This window comes from Muscardinus avellanarius, assembly GCF_963383645.1.
Source record: "Muscardinus avellanarius genome assembly, chromosome: 1".
NCBI classification, from domain to species: Eukaryota; Metazoa; Chordata; class Mammalia; order Rodentia; family Gliridae; genus Muscardinus; species Muscardinus avellanarius.
Window position 1 is genome coordinate 36,082,524 of NC_137786.1, and position 27,610 is coordinate 36,110,133.

At 40.4% G+C, this 27,610-nt stretch overlaps 1 protein-coding gene across 2 annotated transcripts in view; it reads right to left on the reverse strand.

The window, feature by feature from the left end:
* The window catches only part of PRKAA1 (protein kinase AMP-activated catalytic subunit alpha 1), a gene marked incomplete at both ends in the record, with an annotated part of 38,582 nt that extends 18,925 nt beyond the window's left edge, over positions 1-19,657 (reverse strand). The window contains 4 exons of one of the 2 annotated variants that reach the window (XM_080701692.1): positions 494-538; positions 1,024-1,117; positions 2,709-2,850; positions 19,531-19,657. In XM_080701692.1, the coding sequence (XP_080557818.1) occupies positions 494-538; positions 1,024-1,117; positions 2,709-2,850; positions 19,531-19,657 (408 nt within the window). The remainder of the gene's footprint in view (positions 1-493; positions 539-1,023; positions 1,118-2,708; positions 2,851-19,530) is intronic. The other variant, XM_080701693.1, reaches the window with a different exon arrangement.
* Between the last annotated feature and the right edge of the window lie 7,953 nt (positions 19,658-27,610).

Genomic DNA, 27,610 nt, shown 5'->3' on the forward strand with positions numbered 1-27,610 from the left:
ATGATGACAAATGAAATTTTAATATTCAAAAGATAAAACTGAGGAACTCACCACAATATAAAACAAAATGGCCAAGAAATTAAAAACAGAAAAAAAAAGGGGTAAGAAAACAAGCTATTATTCAACTTGTCCCTGTTTCTCTTTTTTTAGGCAGAGCTATCATTCTGGTTAATAAAGACTAAAGATGGAGAACAACTGAAACAGAAGTAAACCATGTTAAGAAAAGGTAAAATCAAACTTAACTTGCTTTTGACTGTAATATACAAATATTCCATATAGAATGAATGAATAATGTAAATAAGTTTGGATTGTAATGTAAAATATTGTTTTCTCAATGCCACACACAGCTCTTTCAAAAGGGGGTTTTTGTATACCAGATTACCTGGGTGCCAGAAAATGTATGGATAAGGGGCAGTGTTCAGTTTTTCTATCTGTAACTTAAAGTACTGTTCAAGATCCTTGTAGCTCTAAATTCTGTAAGTCTAATTCCTATTTCCTTCATGGAGCCTGTTCTTACTACTCTAGGTACATCAGATTTCTGAAATCAAAAAAGTGAAGGCAATTGAAATGTGGTATTGACTAGCAAGATATAGATCTTTAAATATTTAATAATATGTTTTGTAATGACTAATTATATACTTTAAGATACATTTTAGAGTATTTGCATACCCCCAAACTCTAAGTTTGAAGATCAAGAGTTCCAGAGTCTCAATCCAACTCTGTCATCAATAAATCATGTGACCCTGAGCAACTATACAAACCATGGGGTTCAATACTGTCAACATGGTGTATAAGTAGGAGATTTTTTTGGAACCCAAGGGCATTCTACCTCTGAGCTACACTCCCAGGAGATTATTTTTAAGAGCCTTTCTAGCTCTAAACAGTCTGTAATCCTAAACAAGTATATGACTGATGAAACTGGCTATTAAGTAGACCTCTTAAAATTGCTTTCTGACCTTTTGGTGCTAGTAAGGGATAAGGGGAGTTATAAAATATATACAGGATTAAATTAGAACTGCTTACCCTTCCATTTTTACAGATATAATCAAATAGCTCTCCTCCTGAGACATATTCCATCACCATGAAAATATCAGATGGTGTACTGATGACCTGGTACCTGGTGAGAGAAAACATTATCTACTAATATTAAAACATGTATATTCATTCAGTCAGTAAATATTCACTAAGCACCTATAATATACCAGGTACTATGCCAGGAGCTAGGAAAACTGCAGGGAACAAAACAGATTCTCTGCTCTCATGCTGTTCATGTTCCAAAGGCCAGGAAATAGTCACTAAATAAATAAGTAGTATCTCAGGTGGCAGAACATGCTATCAAGAGAAATAAAGCAAAATCTTCTATACTAAGTGCTCAAGGAAGCCTTGTAATAGAGCAACATCTGAGCAGAATCTGAAGGAAGGAAGTGTGTTAAACCATGCCGGCATGTGGCAGGAAGGTGAGCCAGACAGGGAGGGCGTGTGCAGAGGTCCCGGCAGCAGCCTGCCTGGCACGTTCAAAGCACAGCCAGAAGGCAAAAACAGCAATGTGGGAGAGAAGAGGATGTGGAGTCAAAAGTGTACTGGAGGCCAAAGGGCATACAACTCTACAAACCATGAAGAGGCTTCTTTTACTTGAAGGGAGATGAAAAGCAACTGAAGATTTTAAATAGTCAGGTGGCCTGGCCTATTAGAAAGGTAAGTGTCAGCAGTATGAAGAACTGACCGTGGATGGAAAGGTGGAAGCAGGAGACTAAAGCAGTCAGTCATGAGAGACGTGGAGGCAGTTCAGACCAGTGTGGTAGTGATAAAGAAATAGAAATACATCAGATATATTTTGGAGGAAGATATGGAATGGGCGGTAGGAAGTAAGAGAAATATGGAAGTTGAGGATGGTTCCTAAGATTTTCTCCTGGGTAACTATTAACAGAGATGGTGAGAAGTGTGGGAAGAGCAGGTTTGGGAGGGTAACAAAGAACTCAGATTTGGCCTTTTGAGCTTGAAATGCCTCGTGGACATCCAAATGGAGATGTAAAGTAAGCACAAGGCACAGAATTCAGAGTTCAGAGAAGAGGTTTCAAAGCAGGAATTGTACATTTAGGGATCAACAGCATGACGTTCAAAATCATTTTAACAAATGAGAAGAATTGAGAGTGAAACAAACTTCAATTTCAGCAACTTCAATAGAAAAGGCTCGGCAACTTTAAACTATATGCTGCACAGTAAAGCAGGAGCTGAGCAATAAATAGGTTATTTGTAGACCTGACAACTGGCAACTATACTGCCCCTTGAAATATTAGATTCCTGAGATTCTGCTACTTGTATGATCAGTGATAAGCAGCATGGGGGAAGACCTTTCCCAGGGTAGTGTCTCCAGTGAAGATACTTGAGAGCATGTGGAAATTTGGAGGCTGAGAATTTTTACTATAAAATCAATTGCTGGCTCTACAGCAACAGAAGCATTGACCGTTATCTATCAGAAGGCATCTGTCCAAAAGACAAGAAAATAATGAGGGAGAAAACAGTAATGCACAAGGTTAAAACATGAAGATAGGTATAACTGATAATGAATGGGGTTAGATAAATACATGAACAAGGAACTTCAAAACCCTTAGAAAACATGAAGAAATGTACGTCATCTGTCAGAGTAAGTACATTAACAAAAGTAATAAAAAGATTACAGAATGATATTCAATACAAATAGAACTTACAGTTTAATTATATGAGGATGCCTGAAAAGCTTGAGGTTCTGAATTTCTCTGCGTATTTTTCCTACCACATCCAAGCTTCGAATCTTCTGTCGATTGAGTATTTTCACAGCAACTTTATGCCCAGTCAATTCATGTTTGCCAACTGTGGGGAAAAAAAAATTTTAATAAATTACCCCAATAATATATTTAGGTATAACTCAATAATAATAATCTTATTAGCATTTTCACCCTGAAGATTTAAATGTTCAGTAATTCATTAGGGAGAATAAAAGAAACTGGGGGTAACAGTGGTTTCTTTGAGAACGGAAAGCTGTATACCTTTTTATACTGTTAAATTATTTTATTTTTAAACTATCATACATATCAATAACACTTTTAATCTTTTAGTATACAGTTCTATGAATTTTTACAATGTAGGAACTGGAATCATTGCCATTATAATCATATGAGAAAGAACAGATTCATTATCCACCCCCCAAAAAAACTCCTTCATGCCATAGATATACGTTCCCAATCACTGATAAACTCTTACACTTTTTCATGTTTGGTTCATGGGCATGAGGTTTCTATTTTCAAATAAGAAGTTATAAAAGTAACTATCTTTAAATTCCCAATGCTGTGGCCACCCTATGATCTAAATTCTAGAATCACAGTTATTAAAGAGGCAAAGTCTGTAAAACTTTGACCTCTATGCATTCTTTCTGAAAAACCTACTGGAAAATATATATTCCATAAAAATCAGGAAGGAAATGAAGAAGGATGACGTGGAATCTAGTAAAGAAGGGATTCAGTATAGGAAAAAAAGTAAAAGACTCCCCAAAGTGGTGAGGAAGGAAGTTACAGTAACAGATGTGGAGAAGGCAACACATCCAGACAGGAAAGAAAGTAAGAGGTCTTAGGGAGAGGAGGGTGTTGAGAGTATAGAAATACTGTATCAAGAGAGATTTATAAAAGTACTAGAAGATATGAAAAAAATAGCCTTAGGTCTGAAGAAAACTATGAAAAATAAGATAATTGTTTTGTTTTGTGGTACTGGGGTGGAACCCAGGGGCTGTTTTCTACCTCTGGGCTACACTCCCAGACCTATTTTATATTTTATTTGGAAACAGGGTCTCACTAAGTTGTTGAGAGCCTCACTAAGTAGCTGAGGCTGGCTTCGAATCTATGTGATCCTCCTGTCTTAGCCTCCTAAGCACTGGGATTACACGCATGTGCCACCATGCCCAGGCATAGGTAATTTATTAACTTGAAAAATTTAAGAGTTCTACAAGAAACAAAATATGGTCTGTTTAGCAAATAGTATTCACTTAGCAAACAGTATTTACACAGTCATAATTATGAAAAGAAATATGAATTTTAAAAGCATGAGAGGATGATGTATACAGGAAAATGTATAGGGAAGGAAAAAAAATCTATAATCCCAGCTGGAATGAAATTACAGAAATAAAACACATTCTGATTTCTAATAAGGTTTTCTCCAATCTCCAATACCAATTAGATGTGATTAAATGCTACAAACTTGACTATTAAACTCCTATTCAGGAACTGCTTTTTTTCTGAGAACTAGTTTATTGACAACTGAGGTACTGCTCTCATCTGTTCCAAATGCCCTCCAAAATTTGAAACTCTAGCATAATAGGAACCTTCTCCCATTAGCTTTTCAACTAAAACAGGACTGGGAAAAAGCCATGAAAGTGGAATCTGCTCACATACTCACACTTGGGAAGAACCAGAACAGAATCCATTTGGGCTTGAACTCCAATCCATTACAAATCAACCAATCATGTGTTGGACCTTGTTCAACTAAATATTAACTTAGTTATAGTAAATACAGTATTTAGTATTAGTAAACATCAACTAAAGATCACCTTAGTAAAACCCTGTTTCAAAAGAGGTAGGGGTGGAGCTCTGAGGTAGAACGCCCTTAGAATCACCTCATCTGGCCCTCTATTGGTTACTGACTGCAAAAAAATAAGGAAGAAATTAACAAGAGTAAGAAGGAAGAAATAGGAATCAAGTATATAGTTAAACTTTTGAGTAGTAAGTGAATTATTACTCTATCTGTAAATAATACAAGTTCTCTCCCAAAAGGCAGAATAAAAAAGGCCCTCAGTAACTTAGTGAGACCCTGTTTTAAAATAAAGAATAAAAAATAGGGCAGGGGGTGCAGCTCGGAGGTTGAATGACCCTGGGTTCCATCCCCAGACCTGAAAAAAAAATATATAGGGCTGGGGGTATAGCTTGGAGGTAGAATCCCTCTGGAGTCCATCCCCAGTACTGGAAGAAGGAGGAGAAGGAAGAGAAGGAGAAGAAGAAGAAGAAGAAGAAGGAATGTAAACTGTCATGAGGGCACCTGTGATTCCAATTACTGTGGAGGTACTAGGCAGGACATCTTAGGGAGACCCAGTCTCAAAATAAAAAAATAAACTTGTGGTAGAGAGCTCCTGGGTTCAATCCCCAATAGCAAGAAAAAAAAAAAAAAAAGTAAAGTGTGAGTTTTCTTCTAAGAATTTAATTTAGAATTAAATAGATTTTTAAAAAGTGTGTGTCAATGTTTATTACAGTGTACTATACATAAGTACAAGACTGCAAATCACCAGAGTGAGGAATTTCAGAGAATAGTTTAATACATTATTTGAGACTCTTACAGAAAGAAAAAGGAAAATGTTCTTAAAACAGGAAAAGAGTAAATGAAAACCACGCTCCCCTGTTTTCCAGGTTCACAAAAATACTTACATGAACATGACAACTTGCTAAAATAAAAATAGTAGCTGGGCATAGTGGCGCCCACCTGTAATCTCAGTACTTGAAAGGCTAACAGGAGGATTACATGTTTGAGTCAGCATCTTAGCAAGATCCTGTTTCAAAACTAAAAATAAAATAAGGCTGGGGGTATAGCTCACAGGTAGATTGCCCCTGGGTTCAATCCTCAGTATCAAAAATAAAATAAAAATTGAAAATAAATAAGAAGGCTATCATATATTTTTTTCAAATTCTGCTGTTTTATATTCTTTTCAGTTAAGAAACAAAGCACAGAGAGAAGGAAATAAACAAATAACAGGTGGTGTCCGCAGATTTTCTCAGGAGTAAATATCCAATTCCACTTCCATGTGAGAAGGCAATGAGTATACAAAGCACAGATTTTGTAGTCACAGGGTTTTTCTCCTATTTGAAGGCACTTACTAGATATTTGACTTGGGCAAGTTAAATTTTAACGATTTACTCATTCACAAAAATACATAAAAACCCACATATCCCATAACACTGACCTTATAGTACATGAAACAGTTTATAAGAAGCCTTTTCCATGGTGCTCAGCACATAGTAAATAATCAATTCATAAATGGTAGCTATTACTATTTAGGGTTATTTTCCATCTTCCCAGACTAGACCTATCTAGACCATCTTCCCAGACCATCCCTATCAAGCCATGAATTATCTGTTTTAGTCCCTGAACAGTTTTATCTCAGCTCTTTGATTTGTGCTTTCTGTCTACTTGGCCTCAATAGCATGCATTTATCCAGGGATATAATAGGTGCTAAATAAACAATAGCTGCCACTGTTTACAACTAGCTCCCATCCCCGTAAGCTGCAATTCCACCAAACCTGCTCCACTTCCCCTACCACCACTAATCATGAGCTTTATGACTTACAGAGTTCAATCTACTTCCTGACTTTGGTTAATATTCAAAATATGTCAGACATACATAAACACAGAGCACCCATCCTTGATAGTTATTTCAACACCCACCCAAAAATGACAGTAATGCTTCTTTGGTCACAGAAGATCAGAGTGAAAAAAAAACAGGTTCATGTGACTTGAGTTTAAATCAAGTACAAATTAAAAAAAAATCTACAATATATTTTAAACATAAATTTATACTATATTAAATAACATTTTAGCTGGCCATGATGGTGCATGCTTATAATCCCAGCATTTGGGAGGCTGAGACAGGAGGATCTGGGTTCACACACAGCCTCAGCTACTTAGTATGGCCCTTTGCAACTCAGTAAGACCCTGTTTCAAATTAAAGAATAAAAAGCTGGGCGTGGTGGTGCACAGTTGTAATCCCCGCACTTGGGAGGCTGAGACAGGATGATCGCACAGGTTCGAAGCCAGCCTCAGCTACTTAGTGAGGCTCTCAGCAACTTAGTGAGACCCTGTTTCCAAAATTAAATATAAAAAAAGGTCTGGGAGTATAGCCCTGAGGTAGAAAGCCCCTGGATTCCACCCCCAGCACCACCAAAAAAAAAAAAGTATATATATATATATATGGAGAGAGAGAGAGAGAGAGAGAGAGAGAGAGAGAGAGAGAGAGAGATACAAAGAGCATAAAACAAAAAAAAAATATGTAACAGTAAGTACAGTTACTTGAAGAGTATAGAGTATCTCTCCCACCCACCCCCAAATTTATGTCAACCTGGAAACTCAGTTTGTGGTTTTATCTCAAAAGGAAATTACCCTGATTTAGGGTAAACTCTATTATGAAATGACTGGTGTCCTTATAAGAAGGAACAGACACACACATATAAAAGGCTGCCATGTGACCATAAAAGCAGAAACTGAAGTTACAAGGAGCCAAGGAAGAGCAAGTTAACCAGAAACTGGCAGAGGCAAAGATTTTCCATAAGAGTATCCAGACCCCTTGATTTCAGACTTCTGGCCCCCTTGTGAGAGACTAATTTTCTGTTTTCAAACAGCACACCTCACTTCATTACTACAGCCTTAGCAAACTGATACAATCAAGATAAGCAATTTTAAAATGAATTTTGTAAAATAATCATCATTAAAATTAACAAGTTAACAAAGAAATCCTTTTTTTGAAAAAGACTTCCTAAAGCTGTATTAGACATGTCCGAAATTTCTTAAATGGAACACACTGTACATGAGGACAAAGACTAATGTTCATTCTGGATGAGCATCAGTTACACCCCGTGCTTTCACACAGTGCTATCCTGGGAGTTGTCAAGCTTCTGAGGACTTCTTGCTCTTAGTAGACTAGGTCCTAACTCCTGTGCTCTTCTGGTTTTTGAAGCTGGATCCCATCCATCACAGTCTACCAGGAGTCAACTTCTACAGTCTTTTCCCGTGTTCTAATTGTTTTCTATGGGCTAGAAAATTCATAGAACTAAAATCATTAGAATAGATTCTAAAGTATACTGTACAAAACACTAACATCTGGAGACTCCACAAAGTGATCTCCTAAGGAGGCTCACTATTGTAATAAGTAAAGGTTTTGAGAAGTCCTATAGCAAAGTAGTAAAGAAACTCCCTCCCTACTTCCTTTTTTGGGGGCATTGAGCCCAGGCGCATTCTAACTTTTGAGCTACATTCCTATCTCTTTTGTATTTTTATTTTTTCAATTTGAAATAAGGTGTTGCTAAATTGCTGAGGCTGGCCTCAATCTTTGATCCTCCTGTCTCAGCTTCTCACATACTGGGATTACAGCCTCCACCGCCATGCCTAGCAAGGCATTTTATTTGTATTAGAGTATTACATCTCTAGAAAAAGAATCCCAGGATTTCCTCCTATGTGTTTTCATCTTGCTTCTTCACCTCCACAGTGCCAGCTGAGGTGGCACACAATGAAACCAAACTGATGAGATGGAAAGAGATTATTCTGTGATTTTTCTAGATCTCTGAGTTGCACATCAAATTTGGGGTTGATGCCTCCTCCGTATCTGCTTAACCTGCCCGTGAAATTCACAAGAATCTTCCCAGCTGTGATCATCAATGATTCTGCAGTCACCAGAGTAATTCAGCTTCATTTTCACAGGTAGAAACCAGATGATGACTCTGGGGCTCCTGCCTCTCTCCAGCATTGTGGATGATCTTGAAATAGTTAGGACATGCGTATCATTATGGTGACATGAAAAGATGGCAGAAAAACGGAATCTTAATTGGATAAAAGTTTTTCTCTCCAAGGTTTCAAAATAATGTCGCAACGGTGATGACTCTAAAATATTTTATCTTTCAGAGTAAGCATTATTCCCTTTGACTTGTCCATTCTTCCCTTCCCATTTTCTATCCAGCAAAATCTCAAAATTGAGCTGGGTATGGTAGAGCACGCTTGTAATCCCAGAGAGGCTGACACAGGAGGATTGCCAGTTCTAGGACAGCCTTAGAGGTAGAGCGAGACTCTCGGCAACCTAGCAAGACCCTGTTTCAAAAAATAAAAATAAAAAGGGCTAGAGGTGTAGCTCAGAGGCAGACTGCCCCAGGGTTCAATCCCTGGTACCACACACACACAAAAACGTATTTGCTTTGAACCCAATTATCAACATACTTATTATATTAAAATTTCAGTAGCACAGTCCTCCCTCCCCCTCTGGTGGTGCCGGGGATTGAACCCAGGGGCATTCCATAAAACATTTTCTACTTTTACGTGAGCACCATAGTCTCACATCATAATGTAGTTCACACGCTGACTTACATGCACACAGCACTTGGTGGGCTCTCCCTCTCCATACAAGACATCAAGATGTGGCATTGGTATTTCCACATATGTATATAATATGAATGGAGATGATTCCTCCACTGGCCCTCCTCTCTCCCCGGCCCCTCTTCCTAGGCCACCTCCCTGGCTCCACTGGAGGTTCTCCTCCATTATATGAAGTCCCTCTGGTATCCCAGTTGCTCCCTAGAGAAAACATATAAATCTTCACTTTCATTGTGTGTGTGTGTGGTACTGGGAATGGAACCCAGGGGCATTCTACCTCTGAGCTACACCCCCAGCCATTTTATTCCTTTAATTTGAAACAGGGTCATACTAATTTGCAGGTAGCTTCACTAAGTAGCCGAAGCTGGCCTTGAACCTGGGATCCTCCTATCTCAGCCTCCCAAGTACTGGGATCACAAGCCTGCGCCACCATGCCCATTGACCCTTCACTTTCTGTGACTGGCTAATTTCACATAACAAAATCTTCTCCAGGTCCATCCATTTTCCTTCAAATGACATTATTTTGCTCTTTATTGCTTAGTAGAATTCCATTGTGTGTATATATCGCATAATTGTGTAATCCATTCACCTACTGATGCATACCTAGGTTGGTTCCATAGTTTGGTGATTGTGAATTGTGCTGCTATAAACATAAATAGGCATATATTTATGATATTCTTATCCCAGACTCTTTGGAAAGAAATCCAGGAGTGGTATAGCTAGATCATATGGTAGATCTATTCCCAGTTTTCTGAGGAATCTCCACACTGATCTCCATAGTGGCTGCACTAATTTGTGATCCCACCAACTTTAAAAGTATAGGATCTTGGGGTTCAGGGGATAGCTCAGTGGTAGAGTATTTAGCAAACCCAAAGTTCTGGGGTGTTTGATCCCCACACCTAAAAAATTTTTTTTAAAAAGTATCTTAGACCTTAGGAAACACCCCACATTATCATATTCGGACCTCACAATAAACCTATCATACAATATTATCTTATTTTAAAAATAAATTTAACTGGATCATATGGTGGATCTATTCCCACCTTTCTTAGGAATCTCCACACAGATCTCCATAGTGGTTGAACTAGTTTGCATTCCCACCAACAGTGTAAAAGAGTTCCTCTTTCCCCACATCCTCGCCAGCATTTGTTGTTGTTTGATTTCTTTATGCTTGCCACTCTGACTGGGGTTAGATGGAATCTCAGTGTAGTTTTGATTTGCATCTCCCTGATGGCCAGTGATGAAGAACATCTTTTCATGTATCCATTGGCCCTTTGTATCTCTTCTTTTCTGAAGTGTCTATTTAGTTCATTAGCCCATTTCTTGATTGGGTTGTTTGTTTTGCTAGTGTAGAGTCTTTTGAGCTCTTTGTATATTCTGGATATTAGCCCCCTATCAGAATGGCGGATGGTAAAGATTCTTTCCCATTCTGTAGGCTTCCTCTTTAGGTTATTGATAGTTTCCTTTGATGAGAAGAAACTTTTTAGTTTGATGCTATCCCACTTGTTTATCTTGCTTTAATTTCCTGAGCTTTGGAGGTTTTGTTGAGAAAGTTACTGCCTGTATCTTTCCAAGGGGGTTGAATTCAGAGAAATACAGCAACATATGCATACCTATGTTCATAGCAGCACAATTTGTAATAGCCAAAATATGGAACCAGCCCAGATCACCATCAACAGATGAATGGATAGCAAAACTGTGGGAAATACACACAATGGAATTCTATTCAGCCATAAAAAAGAACAAAATTATATCATTTGCAAGAAGATGGAAAGCCCTGGAGAGCATCATGTTAAGTGAGATCAGCCAAGCACAGAAGGAGAAGATACATATGTTTCCTCTAATATGCCCAAACTAGGAAACACAAAGGATACCAGTGGGACTCCAGATATTAGAGGGGAAATACTAGCTAAGTTTGAATGGAAAGATAGGAGAGGAGGAAGGCTGATCTTGATTAATGAGGGTCTACATCTGAACATGTGTAAAATTATGAATAAGACATGGTTAACCTGGACAACCATTGGTGGGAGGGGGGAAGGGAAAATGGGGACGGGGGGGGCACCAAATATAGTTTAAATGTATACTATTTATGTTCAATAAAAAATTGTTAAAAAAATAAATAAATAAAAATAAAAATAAAAATAAATTTAAAAAAACAGACTCAGCCAGACACAGTGGCGCATGCCTGTAATCTCAGCTACTTGGGACGCCAAGGCAGGAGAATTGAAAGTTTGAGGTCAGCTTGGGTAAATTAGCAAGACACAATTCCAAAACAAAATAGAAAAGGCTAAGGATGCAGCTTAGTGCTAGGGTACTTGCCTAGTATGGGCAAGGCCCTGGGTTCAATCCATAGTACACCCTCCCTGCCCCCCCAAAAAAGAGAAAAGGAGGCGCTAAGAGAGATTGTGGAATCTGTTAAAGTAAAGCTGCTGTGGTCAAGCTGGGACAGGTCTCTGTTGCCAGGTCTTCTGACCTCTCCATTTTACCACAGCAGCACTGGGCAGCGAGAAGGGGAAAAGTCTTGGCACAACATCAGAGTGGAACTGTTTTCTCAAAATTGGGCTAAAGACTTGCTGCTGAGTAAACTCAGTTGCAGCCAAATTAGCTGTTGCTCTGTAGTCATTCAACACAATCAATGCATGCAGTGAATGGATTTTGTCAGGAATATGTAATTCCAAGGGTTTCTCTTTTTTTCATAGAAAAAACTTATTCCTCAGACTGGTGCTATTTTACAACAGTGTGAAAATGTTGCTTTTGAGCAAAATATAAAGCAAGTATTTTAGCCACAGAAGACCTATTCCTAACCCAGAGGAAAGTAATCAACTAATTATTATTATTATTTGGTCATGTTATTGCCCTCTAAAAAGAACTCTGTCTAACTGTATAGAACACTGTAACAAATGTTATTCTAACCAGAAGTGAACAAGATCATACTTTGAAACAGAGAATTTTAATGGGCTAGAGATATCACAAAGAAATATCTACTGAAGATTTTCTAACCACTTAATCAATTTGCTCCCACTCTAAAAGTAAAATAATGAAAATTTCAGACAGGAAGATGGCAGGTTTGAGGCCAGTTTCAAAATAAAAAACAAAATAGGCCGGGCGTGGTGGCGCACGCTTGTAATTCCCGCACTTGGGAGGCTGAGACAGGAGGATCGCACGGTTTCGAAGCCAGCCTCAGCTACTTAGTGAGGCTCTCAGCAACTTAGTGAGACCCTGTTTCCAAATAAAATATAAAAAAGGTCTGGGAGTATAGCCCGGAGGTAGAAAGCCTCTGGGTTCCACCCCCAGTACCACCAAATAAATAAATAAATAAATTAAATTAAATAAATAAATAAATAGAGCTAAGTGTGTGGCTCAGAGGTAGAACACCCCTAGATTCAACCCCCAGTACCCTCCCTACACATAACCCCCTGCAAGAAAGGATAAAATTTTCACTGGAAAAATGTTGGACAAGTAGCTTAATCCTGAAGAAGTATGAGCTTTAAAAGCTACAGGTGGAAATTTGAGAGATCTGCCTTTGTGTATGTATGTTACTAGAAGTAACACAGGGGCTTTCTACCTCTAGGCTACACTCCCAGACCCATCTTATATATATTTTTTGGAAACAGGGTCTAAGTTGCTAAAAGCCTCACTAAGTAGCTGAGGCTGGCTTCAAACATATGCGATCCTGTCTCAGCCTCCCAAGTACTGGGATCACAGGTGTGCACCACCATGCCCCACTGAGATCTACCACTTTTTTTTTTTTTTTTTTTTTTTTTGCGGTACTAGGGATGGAACCTAGGGGCATTCTACCTCCAAGCAACACCGCCAGCCCGATTTTTTATTATTTTATTTTAAAACAGAGTCTCACTGAATTGCAAAGGGCCTCACTAAGTAGCTAAGGCTGTCTAAGAATCTGAAATCCTCCGGTCTCGGCCTCCCAAATGCTGGGATTACAAGCGTGCACCACCACGCCCAGCAAAATCTACCTTTTTATAAACAACATTTTAGGCATACTAAAACCATACCCATATATACCTTAGCACCGCTATCTTAAGCAGTAAAACTATTGTAGAGACAACTAAAGTCCTATTCCCAGTTTCCCTTCTCCTTCATTTGTCCTCAGATGTAACTACTCTCCTAGATTTGGTGACTATTTTCCACAAATTTTACATTAGATACATAATTACTGTTTTTTGCAGTACCGGGGATGGAACCCAGGGGCATTTTACATTTGAGCTACACCCTCAGCCCCCCCCCCTTTTTTTGGCGGGTCTGGGGATGGAACCCAGGGACATTCAATCTCTGAGCTATACCCCCTGCCCTAATTTTTATTCTTTATTTTGAAACAGGGAACAGGGTCTCACTAAGTTGCAGAGGGCCTGGTCTCAGCTTCCGGAATGCTGGGGTTACAAGCAATGGACCACCACACCCGGCTTTATTCTTTATTTTGAAACAGGGTCTCACTGAGTTGCAAAAGGGCCTAAGTAGCTGAGGCTGTCCTTGAACAGTGATCCTCATGTCTCAACTTCCCAAATACTGGGATTATAAGCCTGCCCCCACTCCCAACTACATAATTACATTTTAATGAATGAATAAGTATGAATCTGAAAAAATGTGGTAACATTGTCTTTTCTTTTGATTTTATTCTTATAAATTTAATTTTATATATTTTGAAAACATGGCTGCACTATATACACAAGTCAAAAGGAAAGGATATACAATACAATGTTCTCTACTAATTTCCATTCCTGAGCAACTATTTTAAGGTGTGTGTGTGTGTGTGTGTGTGTTCTTTTTTTTTTTTTTTTTTTGGTGGTCCTGGGGGGTAGAACCCAGGGGCTTTTCTCCCTCTGGGATATACTCCCAGACCTATTTTATACTTTATTTGGAAACAGGATCTCCCTAAGTTGCTGAGAGCCTCACTAAGTAGCTGAGGCTGGCTTCGAACCTGTGCGACCCTCCTGTCTTACCCTCCCAACCGCTGGGATTACAAGCGTGCGCCACCACGCCCAGCTTTAGTTATATATTTCTAAGACACACTATACACATAAAAGCAATCACACATATACAACTGCTCTTGTCTTTTATACATAAATGGTAGGCATACCATATATAAAGTTTTACTTTTTCTTCTTGAAAATACACCGGGTAGTGCCAGGCGTGGTGGCGCACATTGTAATCCCAGCGTTTAGGAGGTTGAGACAGGAGGATCGCACAGGCTCAAAGGCAGCCTCAGCTACTTAGTGAGGCTCTCAGCAACTTAGTGAGACCCTGTTTCCAAATAAAGTATAAAATAGGTCTGGGAGTATAGCCCAGAGTTAGAAAAGCCCTGGGTTCCACATCCAGTACAACAACAACAAAAAAGAAAAAGAAAAAGAAAAAAAGAAAGAATGAATGAATGAATGAAGGAAGGAAGGGAGGAAGGAAGGAAGGAAAGAAAGAACGAATGGACGGACCTGGCAAATTATTCTCTGTACAAAGTCCCCCATTTTTCCCCTTAATATTTACAATATATACACTTATGTGGATAAGCCATAAAATACCATCTGTACCATTAGAAAGATTATTTCCAAGCTTTTATATCAGAGATGTGTCAATAAATAATCCATTTCTCCAAATATATAGATACATCTATAAAATAAGTTCCTAAAAGTTAACCTGCTAGGCTAATTCTAGTAAATACTGTCACACTGTATAGAGGTACCAATGTGTACTTCCACTGGCACTGGGTGTCTTGCATACTTTAAGATTTCTATAAACACATTAGACTGTACACATTCTACAACTTGTTTCTGATGTCTACTCTTCCATTCTTGAGATTCACTCAGGCTACATCCACCTATGTAGCTCTAATTCATACAAAGGCTGTTTTCTTAAAGACATTTAAAAATAACTTTTCCCATGCATTACTCACAAAGACAACAGTTAGTTACCTCTTTACTTAAATCTGCAGTTTTATGTAAGTTGGTGGGTTTATTGCAGTTCTAATAGGTTATATGTATAAATAAATAATTTGTCAAAACCACATCTAGCCTACTAAGAAGACCATCTTCTCTATAAAAACTGCCATTTTCCACAGGTAAGAACTTTCTAAACAAGACACCAAAGGCACAAAAAAACTAAAAGGTGGATCAATATATGGAATTTCATGAAACTGAAAAGCTTCTGTACAGCAAAGGAAACTATTAAGAACCTAAACAGAGAGCCAAAAGAGTGGGAGAAAAATTTTGGCAACTATTCCTCCAACAGAGGACTACTACCTAGAATATATACAGAACTCAAAAAACTCAGCGCTAAGAAAACAAAGAACCCAACCCAAAATGGGCAAGTAAATTTAATAGACACTTCACAGAAGAAATTCAAATGGCCACTAAATGTATGAAAAATGTTCAACATCATTAGCAATCAGAGAAATTCAAATCTAAACTACCCTGAAATTTCACCTAACTCCTACTAGAATGGTAATCATTCAAAACAAATGCTGGCAAGGGTGTGGAGAAGTGAGAACTCTAATACATGTTGGTGGGATTGCAAATTAGTGCAACCACTTTGGAAGACCGTATGGAGGATCCTCAGAAGAATGGAATCAAACCTACCATATGATCCAGGAATACTACTTTTGAGTATCTACCTAAAAGAATGGAAACCAAACTGCCAAACTAATGCATGAGTACCTATGCTTATAGCTGCACATTTCACCATTGCCAAACTATGGAACTAGCCAAGATGTCCATCAACAGATGAATGGATTACAAAACAATGAGACATGTACACAATGGAATTTTATCAAACATAAAGAACAAAATTGAGTCATTTATAGGGAAATGGATGGAACTGGAGAACATTATGCTAAGTTGAGATTACTCAATCACAAAAAGTAAGAAATCAGATGCTCTCCCTAATATGTGGAAGCCAGAGAGAAAAAGGGTCAGAGGAGGAACTCTAGACAGAGGAGGAGAAACCATAGATGAGCAAATAAGGAGGCCTAACGGTGTGATGGGAGGGGGGAAAGAGAGAACTTCCCTAATGTACATAATGTACATTCACAAACATATCAAAGTCAATCGGAAGTAGAAGGGCTTCCAGGAATCCCAGTACCACCACCAAAAAAAAAGCTCTATTTCAAATGATATCAATTGTATAAGGCCAATTCTATTCTTTATAAAGACTTTCTGTCAAATTAAGACTGGTGTTAGCTGGGCGTGGTGGCTCACGCTTGTAAACTCAGCATTTGGGAGGCTGAGACAGGAGGATCATGCAGGTTTAAAGCCAACCTCAGCTATTTAGTGAGATCTTTGCAGCTCAGTGAAACTCTGTTTCAAAATAAAGAATAAAAAATAGGACTAGGGAGTATGGCTTGGAGGTAGAATGCCCCCGGGTTCCATCCCCCCCCCCAAAAAAAGACTGGTGTTAGTTGTCAACTTTACCACAATGCCTGCTCACTCAACATCCATGTCCCCCCTTCTCTAACCCTAACAATGCCCACGTTTTAAGTGTCTAATTTGCCCTGTCCCCACACTATTCAAGTGCTTCAGAAAAAGATGCCCCCCTCACATACACACATTCCTCCAAGGTAATGCCAGCCCCATCTCTAGCACCTAAGTCAACTGGCACGTAGCAACCCTGGCCGGAGGGAATGGAAGAGCCAGTAATACACAAGACAGGCTGGGTGTATTATCTACTCCAAGTGACAGAAAACCTCCCAACTGTTCTAACAATTAAAAAAGTAACTGAAGATTTTGACCAACACCCACTAACATGTTTATGAACAAATTTAATCACAACTAAGAAGTCTATGAGCCTTTGACTAATATTGGCTCTTCTTCATGTGAGAAGTTTGTTGACTTAGAGTGTTTCAAGAGAGAAATGTGTGAGGGAGAAATGAAGGTTAAGGAACAGCAGTCACTGGAGAGTTTCCTGTCTCAGTCACATCACCAATAAATGCAGAAAATAAATACTCTCTTCTCTCTTTACTATCTGCTATGCCAAAAGCTACTTACAAATTAGAAAACAGAGTCAGGTCTCTATTAGGGGAATGGTGAACACCATAATTCAAACTGAAGGCTGGAAAGGGGAGTGGGCATCAAGACTATCTTCTCACTATTTTAGAAACATTAATGAGTATTTTTTACTTGTAACTAAAAAGCAGTTTGTGATTGCTAACAACTAAAGAAAGAGCATAGCCAAAACTAAACAAAAAAACTTCACAGACACAGAAATATCTCAGTGGTCTAATACAGGCCCCCTTAACACTGCTATCGCCCTCTTCAGGCATTTTCCTCTTATTTCCTTATATTGTTGGCCTTGAAGATTTTTATTAGAAGGTTTAGGCAATTGCTTCCCTGTGGACTATGCCGCAATTTTCCAGTTCTATAACCCAAAAAGGGCAAAGGAAGGGTTCTCCTCTTCCATCCCTACATAAAACCAGAAAATGTTTATTTCTGGAAGAGCAAGGTTCAGTTAATTCATGGTAAAAATTTTCACTAAGTTTTCTTTCAAGTGAAATATTTACAAAGAGCTTATTATATGCAAGCCATAGTCTATTTCTCCAAAGCCAATGCATGAATTATTTTTATGAGTTCCAAACTTCCTCATTCTACATCTCTAATAACAAAGACAATTTTCCCCCCTTTGGTGATACTGGAAATGGGACCCAGGGACATTCTACCTCAGAGCTATATACCCCCAGACCTATTTTATTCTTTTATTTGGAAACAGGGTCTTAATACATTGCAGATGGCCTCACTAAACTGCTTAGACTGATCACAACCTGCAATCCTCCTGCTTCAAGCATGGATTACAAGTGTGGCCACAACACCACCCAGCAAGTCAAATACATATACACACACATATATATACATACACATATATACATATAATATATACATATAAGAGTATATATAAAAATATATACATATATTTTTTAATCTTTTTTTTTTTGCGGTGCTGGGGATGGAACCCAGGGGCACTGCATCTTCGAGCTACACCCCCAGCCCTACTTTTTAGTCCTTTTAATGTTTGAAACAGGGTCTCACTGAGTTATAAAAGGCCTCACCAAGTAGCTGTGGCTGTCCCTAAACTGTGGTCCTCCAGTCTCAACTTCCCAAATGCTGGGATGACAAGTGTGCACCATGACCAGCAGTAAGTCAACTATTTTAAAGAAAAGAAAAATCTATGCCTTACAGCGGTAGCAATTAAACTACCTATGATAGAATTGGTGGACTTAGTAAATTTGCTATTTCCAGAATACTTATGTTGTTACACAGAATAAGAGATGCTACCCATGCTTGGATTACTCTTTTCATCTCAGTACTTGGTAGGCTGAGACAGGAGGATTGCTGGTTCCAGGATAGCCTCAACAACATAGGGAGACTCTGAGCAACCTAGTGAGTCCCTAGTTTCAAAACAACAAAACAGGACTAGAGGTGTAGGTAGGAAGTACAATGCCCTGGGTTCAATCCCCAACACACACACACACACACACACACACACACACACACACACATCCTACACTTTTCTGAACAAAAAAAGTTCAACCGATGGCCACTAAAACTGTTTATTGGGATATAAATATCCATCCGGGAGTGGTGGAGCATTCCCATAATCCCAGTACTTGGGAGGCTCGAGACAGAAAGATTGCAGCTTCGAGTCCAGTGAACGGTAATTTAGCAAGACTCTGTTTTAAAATAAAGAATAAAATAGGGCTGGCGGACATACAGAGATATATAAATATCCTGTGAAGATAAAAGAAAACGAACTGTACTATTAGACTAATAACATCCGAAGGCAACATCTACCCAAAGTACAAGATTTAAAACAGAGATACTGTAAAGCTCCTGATAAAACCGCTGACGGCAAGGAAACTGCATTCCGAATGTAAACCATACATGCCAAATACAGGACTGGTTTATACCTATTTACTTGCTTTGAAAATAATCAGCAACCCTGTCCGACAAAACCGTTGTTTTGTTTTCGTCTTAATTCAGTCGGCTGCCCCCAAAGCAACCTTAATTCTGGGAGAAGCTACGGATCCTCAGGGCAGGGCGGGGCCGAGAGTCGCCCGGGATGGAGGGGCCGCCACCCGGGGGCGCGAGGCCGGGGCCGCTGGATCCCCAGCCCGCGCCCCGCAGCCCGGCCCCAGCCCGCAGCCACGGTCCCACATCCCCGGCCCCGCAGCCCGGTCCCCGCCACCCATCCCGGCGGGGACCGCAGCCCGGGTCCCACATCCCCGCAGCGCGCCCCGCCCCGCCCCGCAGCCCGCCGCGCCGTCGCCATGGCGACCCGCCCCGCAGCCCGCCGCCCGCGGTCAGCCGGACCCCGCCGGCCGGGCTGGCCTGGAGGCGCGGGCGCGGCGGGGCGGCGCGGAGGGAGGGCGGCCGGCTCCCGGCTCCTCACCCTTCACTTTGCCGAAAGTGCCGACGCCCAGCGTGTCTCCCAGGATGTAGTGGCCGATCTTCACCCGGCCGTCGTGCTTCTGCTTCTCGGCTGTCGCCATCTTCCTCCAGGAACTGAGCCTGCGCATGGCGCGGCGGCGGCGGAGGCGGCGGAGGCGGCGCAGGGTGGACGCGGCGGCCCAGCCCGCTCCGCGCCGCGCTCCCCCTGGCGGCGGGTCCCCGCCCGCCCGGCCGGCCCGCGCCGCGCGCCCCCGCCCCTCCGCCCGCCCGCGCGCCCCCGCCCCTCCGCCCGCCCGCGCGCCCCCGCCCCTCCGCCCGCCCGCGCGCCCCCGCGCTCCCCCTGGCGGCGGGTCCCGGCTCCGCCCACACCCCCAGGGCCGAGGCCGGGGAGGCGGGGCGCGAGGGGCCGCCCACCTGCCCTGTCTCAGTTCTCTAACCTGGATTTTCATCTTTTCCTCCCGGGTGGAACCTAGAAGCCACTGGGGGTTTTCACTTGCGTCTTTGATAGTTTTTCACTCGCATCTCTGGGGATTTCCCTCTCTGCTCAATTTTACTTGGAGCCAGTAAGATGCTGTTGGGCACCAACAACTTAGCTCAAGTGGCCTGGTCGCTCTTTGCTCTTGGATTCTATCCTGAAATTTCCTCCATTGCAAGAAGCAGGTTGGGGATGTATGTGAGTGTACGTATGTTCGGGAAGGGGGATATTATCCAGAACTTACAATGTATAGGAATTAATGTTTGGGGATTATTAGTAAAATGTACACTTTCACTACATTGGTAAACAGGTCTTCCAATTACATCAACCAGGTGTGATGGGTAAAACTTAGTCTATTGTTTATATAAATGAAACCATGACATATTCAGGGAAAGTGAAGGTTGCTTATATGTAGTAGTATTTTAAAGTAAGTCTGTTACTTATTTCCACTAATCTAAGAAGAAACAAAATCAAGTGCATTAAAAAAAAGTTTAACGGCGGCCCCGTTGGCAGAGGCCTATAACCCCAGTATTTGGGAGGCTGAGACAGGAAGATGGTAAGTTCGAGGCCAGCCTCAACAACTGTGACCCTGCTTAATTTTATTTAAAATAACAGAATTATTATTATTATTATTATTATTATTATTATTATTATTATTATTATGGCGGTGCTGGGGGTGGAACCCAGAGGCTTTCTACCTTTGGCTATACTCCATACCTATTTTTTTTTATACTTTATTTGGAAACAGGGTCTCACTAAGTTGCTGAGAACCTCACTAAGTAGCTGAGGCTGGCTTCGAACCTGTGCGATCCTCCTGTCTCAGCCTCCCAAGTGCCAGAATTACAAGCATGCGCCACCATGCCGGGCACAAAATTATATTTTAAAAAGACGAGGTGTATTGCTCAGAAATAAAATGCCCCCTACCCCCCGCAAGGTGGTGCATGCTTGTAGTCTGAGTACTTGAGATGCGCAAACAGGAGGAACTCAGGTTTGCCACCAGCCTAGCAACTTAGTGAGACCCTCTACAATTTAGCAAGACCTTGTTTCAAAATAAAATAAAATAGGTTTGGGGGTATAGCTCAGAGTTAGAATGCCCCTGGGTCCCATCCTCAGTACCACAAAAAAAAAAAAAAAGAAAAGAAAAAGTTTACCTGTAATCCCCAATACTTCGGAGACATAAGACAGCAAGTTATTGAGACCCTCAACAACTTAGTAAGATCCTGTTTCAAAATAAAATAAGGCTGGCTGTATCTCAGAGGTAAATGCCTCTGAGTTCAATCCCCAGTACTTTAAAAAAATGTTTATTTGCTCTCAGTTTTGCAATGTCACTGCATTTGGGTCAGTGTCAATGCCAAAAAAAAAAAAAAATGCAGAGTAATAGAGGAAGTTTTTTCTTTTTCTTTCTTTCTTTCTTTTTTTACTGTAATGAAAAATGAAACTGTTTTCTAATGAAACTGTTAGTTGGATATGGTTTTTTTTTTTTTCATTTTGGTACTGGGCATTAAATCCAGGGGCATTCAATCCCCATTCCTATTTTTGATTAATTAATTATTTATTTTGAAACAGTCTGCTAAATTGCTGAGGTTAACTTTGAATCTGCAATCCTCCTGACTCAGCCTCCCAAGTACTGGGATTATATAGGTCACTGTGCCTGGTCAAATAATTAATAATAATGATAATATTGATAATAATATAAAGGCTGGGTATGTGGCTCAGAGGTAGAATGTGCCTGGGTTCATCGTCCAATATGAAGATGAATAAATAAAGCCTGTATCCAGCTAACAGTTTATAAGACAGTAAAAAATAATCTTCCTCTATTCTTTTGCGTTTCCTCTCCCCTTCATTCCTGTTTTAAATTTTTTATCACATTTTCCTTCACCTTCTCTTCTTCGCACTCGGCCATACCTCTACTTTCTGCAAGTGCTTGTTAACTGCCAGACACTATGGCAAATTTCATTTCTTTAAAAAGTTCAAAGCCACGGTTCTTGTCCTGGAGGAAAGACTACAGTGGTAGTTCTTTCCCTCACCCAACCAGGACAGAGAATGTTTACATGGCTCAACAGTCTTCAGGGTAGAGGTTAGACCATGGCTTACACCCAGTTTCCTGACCTATTGTGGTAATTCTGCTCTTATCTCAGCAAAGTATATTGGAATATAAGTTGGCAGGAGTGACATTACAGAAGTAACTTGAATCCACTTTAAGAGAGGGGAAAGGAACTGTTTGCAAACCTTAATACTTCAGCTTTTATTAGTACAAATAAGTTCAGCAGTGACGAAGACATACTGGGATGACCCAACACTGGGGTAGAGACTTCCTCATGGAGGAGCTGGGTGGGTGACAACTACTTCCTCTCTACCCCTTTAGTGCTTCTAAGGGAGCTGTGCCTCTTAGTCATTATAGCAGCCCAGCTACTGCCCCTGCCACCACCGCCGCCTCCTCCTCCTCCCCTTCTTCCACTTCTTTACTGGAGATTAAACCCAGGGACATATTACCTCTGAGCTACACCCTCAGCCCCCTCCCCTTTTTTATGAAACAGGGTCTCACTCAGATGCTGAGGATGGCCATGAACCTGTGATCCTCCTGTCTTAGCCTCCTAGATTCTGGGGTTACAGACAGGGGCAATGGCTGTCTGGCCTCTTTTCTTCATAAGTGTTACTAGACTCTACACAATCAGGTGGATTTTACACTTACTTAATATCTGCCATTCTTCTATGTCAGTCTCTCAAGTACTAGAATTACAGGAGTGGGTCACCATCGTGTGTGTGTGTGTGTGTGTGTGTGTGTGTGTGTGTGTGTGTGTGTACACATGTGATTGAGATTTGACCTCAGGGCCTTGTGCATGTTAGGCAAGCACTTTACTACTGAGCTATACCCCTAGCTTGCACTTGACTCTTAAGTCTACCAGTTCCCCTTCCCAAAGGCATCCATAGATACCAATTTCTTGGGAAAAGAATATACTTCTAAAGTGCATCTAATTACCATCTTCTATGGCTCATCACTGTCAATAATGTACAAACTGAGAAGCATGTGTAAGACCTTTCAATATTCAGTTCTCTTTATGTCTAACTTCTTCTCTACATCCATATTCTATCCACTAGCTCTTCCTAAATAGTCCAATGCTTCTCTTTGTGATTTTACATACAATCTGCCCACTACTACAGGGTCTCTTAAACTTGGGATGCCTTCCTCAAATTCTCTCCATCACACATACCACCTTTTTCTTTAAGTAGAAAGGACGATTGTTGAAGTTTGTACAGCACATTGAGCATGCTAAGGGGCGGGATCAGAACTCTCCTATCTGAACCTGCTGAGGAGCAGCAGCAATTACTATGGGTCTTCTGTTGTAGAGGCCACAGGAAGAAAGGACTGGAACATGACTGGTCTCCTAACCAAGGCACATTGAGAAGCAATCAACAGGGCAGTCATGGCCAGTCCTGGGGAGGTCTGAGTGGTGGTTTGGGGGATAACCTTTGGCCTTATGGACTTGGACTCAAAATGAGAAGAGCCTAGCACTTCAGATACAATCACTTGTGGACATTCTTTTGCAGACAGTCCTTAATGCTAAAATCAGAGAGAATGGGTAATTCAAGAGGCCTTTTTTTTTTTTCCCTTTGGGTGGTACTGGGGTTCCTGGAAACCCTTCTACCTCCAGGCTACACTCCCAGACCTATTTTACACTTTTTTATTTGGAAACAGCGTCTCTTAAGCCAGCAAGGCTGGCTTTGAACCTGCGCAATCCTCTTGTCTCCGCCTCCCAAGCGCGGGGATTACAAGTGTGTGCCACCACGCCAGGCCCAAAGCTGTTTTTATAGCACATATATGTCTGTAACCAATAATGTAGAAGGTTCCACACTTTGACACAAGGTGTAACTAGACCATTTTAAAAATGTCAGTTGAAAAATTATGGCTTTATTATTGCTTAAACAAAACTAGAACTGTTGTTGAATCCATCGCCAATACATTTACAGCAATCTGTGTACTGAACATAATAGATTGACATCTAACTCAAGATTACAACATCTGTCACATTTTAAATGTGGTCAGGCTTAAGTTTGTAAAGGGACACTAGATTCAGAAGCTATGATGCCAACAGTTGATTCTTATATTCCTGATTAACCTACATGTTAACTTGAATGAAGACCTTGATTGTACCAACTGATCTACACTAGAAGCCTCAGCATGACCTGACATGAGCAGGCCAGTGGCTGCCTTAATGTAACAGTCTGGCAGTTGCTAAATTTGTGTTCCCATTTTAAATTGACCAATCTTAGGGTGTCACACTTTTGAATGGCTGAAGTGGGAGAAGATGTAGTAGTTGTTTACCTGTCCAGGATAAAAAGCAGCAGTAATCTACCACTGCTGATAACTCTATTCAAAACAACTCAGCAGAACACCATGTTACTTTTTATTGCTCAACTCCATGTAGCTGACTAGGTCAATATTTTTCTGAACAAAAGCATGTTTTTTTAATATGGAAACAGTGACAAAGGAAAGGCTTAAACTAAGTAAATGTGAATGGAAACTTGAAAATATCCATTTTTATAAACCACAAAATTTCTTGTTGTTAATCAGGAAATCATATAATTTTGTAATTAAATGTCAAGCCTGTGGATGATTTTATTTATTTATATTTTTACTATTTTTTTTGTGTGTGCGGTGCTGGGGATGGAACCCAGAGGCTTTCTACCTCTGGGCTACACTCCAAGACCTATTTTCTATTTTATTTGGAAACAGGGTCTCACTGAGTTGCTGAGAGCCTAAGTATCTGAGGCTGGCTTTGAACCTGTGCGATCCTCCTGTCTCAGCCTTCCAAGTGCTGGGATTACAAGCATGTGCCACCACACCTGGCCTGTAGATTCTTTTTTTTTTTTTTTTTTTTTTTGAACTTGGAAGTTCATAAAGGTTTGCAGTGAATAAAAGGCATCCATCTGGAGCATATAGCAATATTAAAGAGGATTCATTAGTTACTTCTGTTTAGGACTACAGCATGCAAGGTTATGACAATGCAAGATCATTTTTTCCTGTGCTGGTTGCCACATCTTACCAAGTACCAGGGGGGAAAAAAAAACCAAAGCAGTTTTTAAACTGATATTTACCTAAAGAAAATCATAAAGTCCATTGCTGCTGCATACTGTGTTGTTACAGTCCAGTTTTGTGTGCTTCATTACAGATTGGTTACAGGACTTCTGTGCTTTGTAAACATAAGCAGCATGGAAAAGTTTAAATACCTGTGTTCAGATCATAACATCTAGTCTGGATTTGCTGTGTATATTGTAATGTTAAATTTAAAAAGAACACCCTTTGTATTATAATCATGCAGTCTTATATATGATAAACAGTTGAATAATTTGTAAAAAGAAAAACAATTTAAAAAAAAAGCTGAAAGTGTAGCTTGGAGGGGAATGCCCTTGAGTTCAATTCTCAGTATAAAAAGAAAAGAAGTCAAGAGACAAGGAGCAGACTCCCTGCCCCCCCCAACGTACATTCCTTTGTAACTTGATTAATTTTGAACTTTATGCAACTATTACAGTCAAAATTTAACTTAGAAAATTAAAACTCTAATTTTACCATGTTAGATAGATTGGAGAACAGTAAGACCAAAGCAGTTACCACAAAAGAGGAGACTTGCAATCATCCTGTGTGCATGAAAAAAACCTTAAGACCAGTTAGAAGGTGAAATTACCAACCACAGAGATAGTTGTGAAAGGAAAGGGAAAGAAAGGAATCTCAGTTATCTTCCAGGTTTCTAAAACCTGGATCTGAAACGGGGATCTGACTAAAATAATGAATTCTAGCCAGGTGTGGTGGCATAACCCCAGCATTTGGGAGGCTGAGACAAGGATCTGAGTTCGCAACCAGCCTCAGCTACTTAGTGAGGCCCTTTGTGAGTCAGTGAGACCCTGTTTCAAAATAAAGAATAAAAAATAGGGCTGGGGGTGTAAATGCCCCTGGGTTCCATCCCAGTACTGCAAAAAAAAAAAAAAAAAAATTACATTTGTAACAGTAAGGCACTGTTTCAAATTCTATTTGTAACAGTAAGATTATCTAAGAGACATTCTGGTAAAGATGTCCATGTTGATGCTGGTAACACAGGACCATAGTTCCAAAGAAAAGTCAGTCTAGAGCTACAGACTGAGTGTCAGCCTTGATGGCAGATGAAGTAGGGCACTGAGTACAGATGAGGTCTCCTTGGTTTGTAGAATAAAGGGATCCAGGCACAGAGCATTCACCTTGAAAACATGGATAAAGAGGATCCTGAAGTAATACAAACCTAAAGGAATAGACAGGACAGCAGCCAATTTAAATCAGAACCTCCCCCAAAAGTCACAGTATAATTGTACTACCCCACCCCTCCTTTGCTAAGGTAGATGATTTCTAACACCTGGTTTGAAATTTTTCTAAGCTGTATGCCACCATCTCATAATAGGAAGAAAAGAGACATTAGGTAAAATCTGAGGGAATCAGCCAGGTGTGGTGGTGCATGCTTGTAATCCCAGCATTCGGGAGGTTGAGACCAGAGGACCCTGTCATCCCCCCTCAATGATTTTCTTCTTTTACGGAAACCATGTGAGGGCACAAGAGAAGTCAGCAGTCTGCAACCTCTAAGATGGCCTCACCAGAACCCAACTGTGCTGGCACCCTGATATTGCACTTCCATTCTCCAGAACTATGAAAATAAATTTTTGTTTTTATAAGTCTGTGATATTGTTATAGCAGCTGAATGAAATAGGAAAAAATAAGAACTACTTTTTGTACTCTCACAAGACTTTCATCACAGTTCTTTTGACACCAGATTTTCCAGCAGACATCAACTAGGTGCCTTATAATAGAATTCTATTTTGACACCCAACTCTCAGGATATGACGTCAGATTCCATAAAATGTCAGTTCCATAGGATTGCCTCTCCTTCAGATGCCAATCACACAAACTCCAGCTGCTTCTGATCAACCAACTATAAATTATAATCTTGGGGACCATGACCCTTTCCCCTGGTTCAACTGGTTTGCAAGAGCAGCTCACAAGAGAAGACAGTTTGCTTACATTTACCAGTTAATTACAAAGGATACAGATGACAGCCAGACAGAAGAGCTGCATATGACAAAGGTATGTTGGAAGAGGTGTAGATCTTCCATGCCTTCTCCAGGAACACTACCATCCAAGAATCTCCAAGTTTTCAGCAATCTGAATCCAGTCCCTTTCGAGTTTTCTGTTGTTTTTCGGTACTGGAGATGGGACCTAGGGGCATTCCACCTCCAAGGTATACCCCCAGCCCTATTTTGTATTATTTTAAAACAAGGTCTCACTGAGTTGCAAAGGCTTAAGTAGCCGAGTCCGTCTTTGAACCATGATCCTCCTCTGGTTTCAGCCTCCCAAATGCTGGGATTACAAGTGCGCCACCATGCCCAGCTCCTTTTTTTTAAATAAAGCTTTCTTGCATAGGAAGTGAGATTTTTATCATTTTCCACTGACAATCAACTTTCAGTAATCCTACCCATAGAGGTTGAATGGTAGGGGTGATAGTACTGCTAGTGTCATACCTCTCACCACATTGGTCGTTTCCCTTGGTAAGTAGCCCCAATGGATAAACCTGATGTTATCCATGGG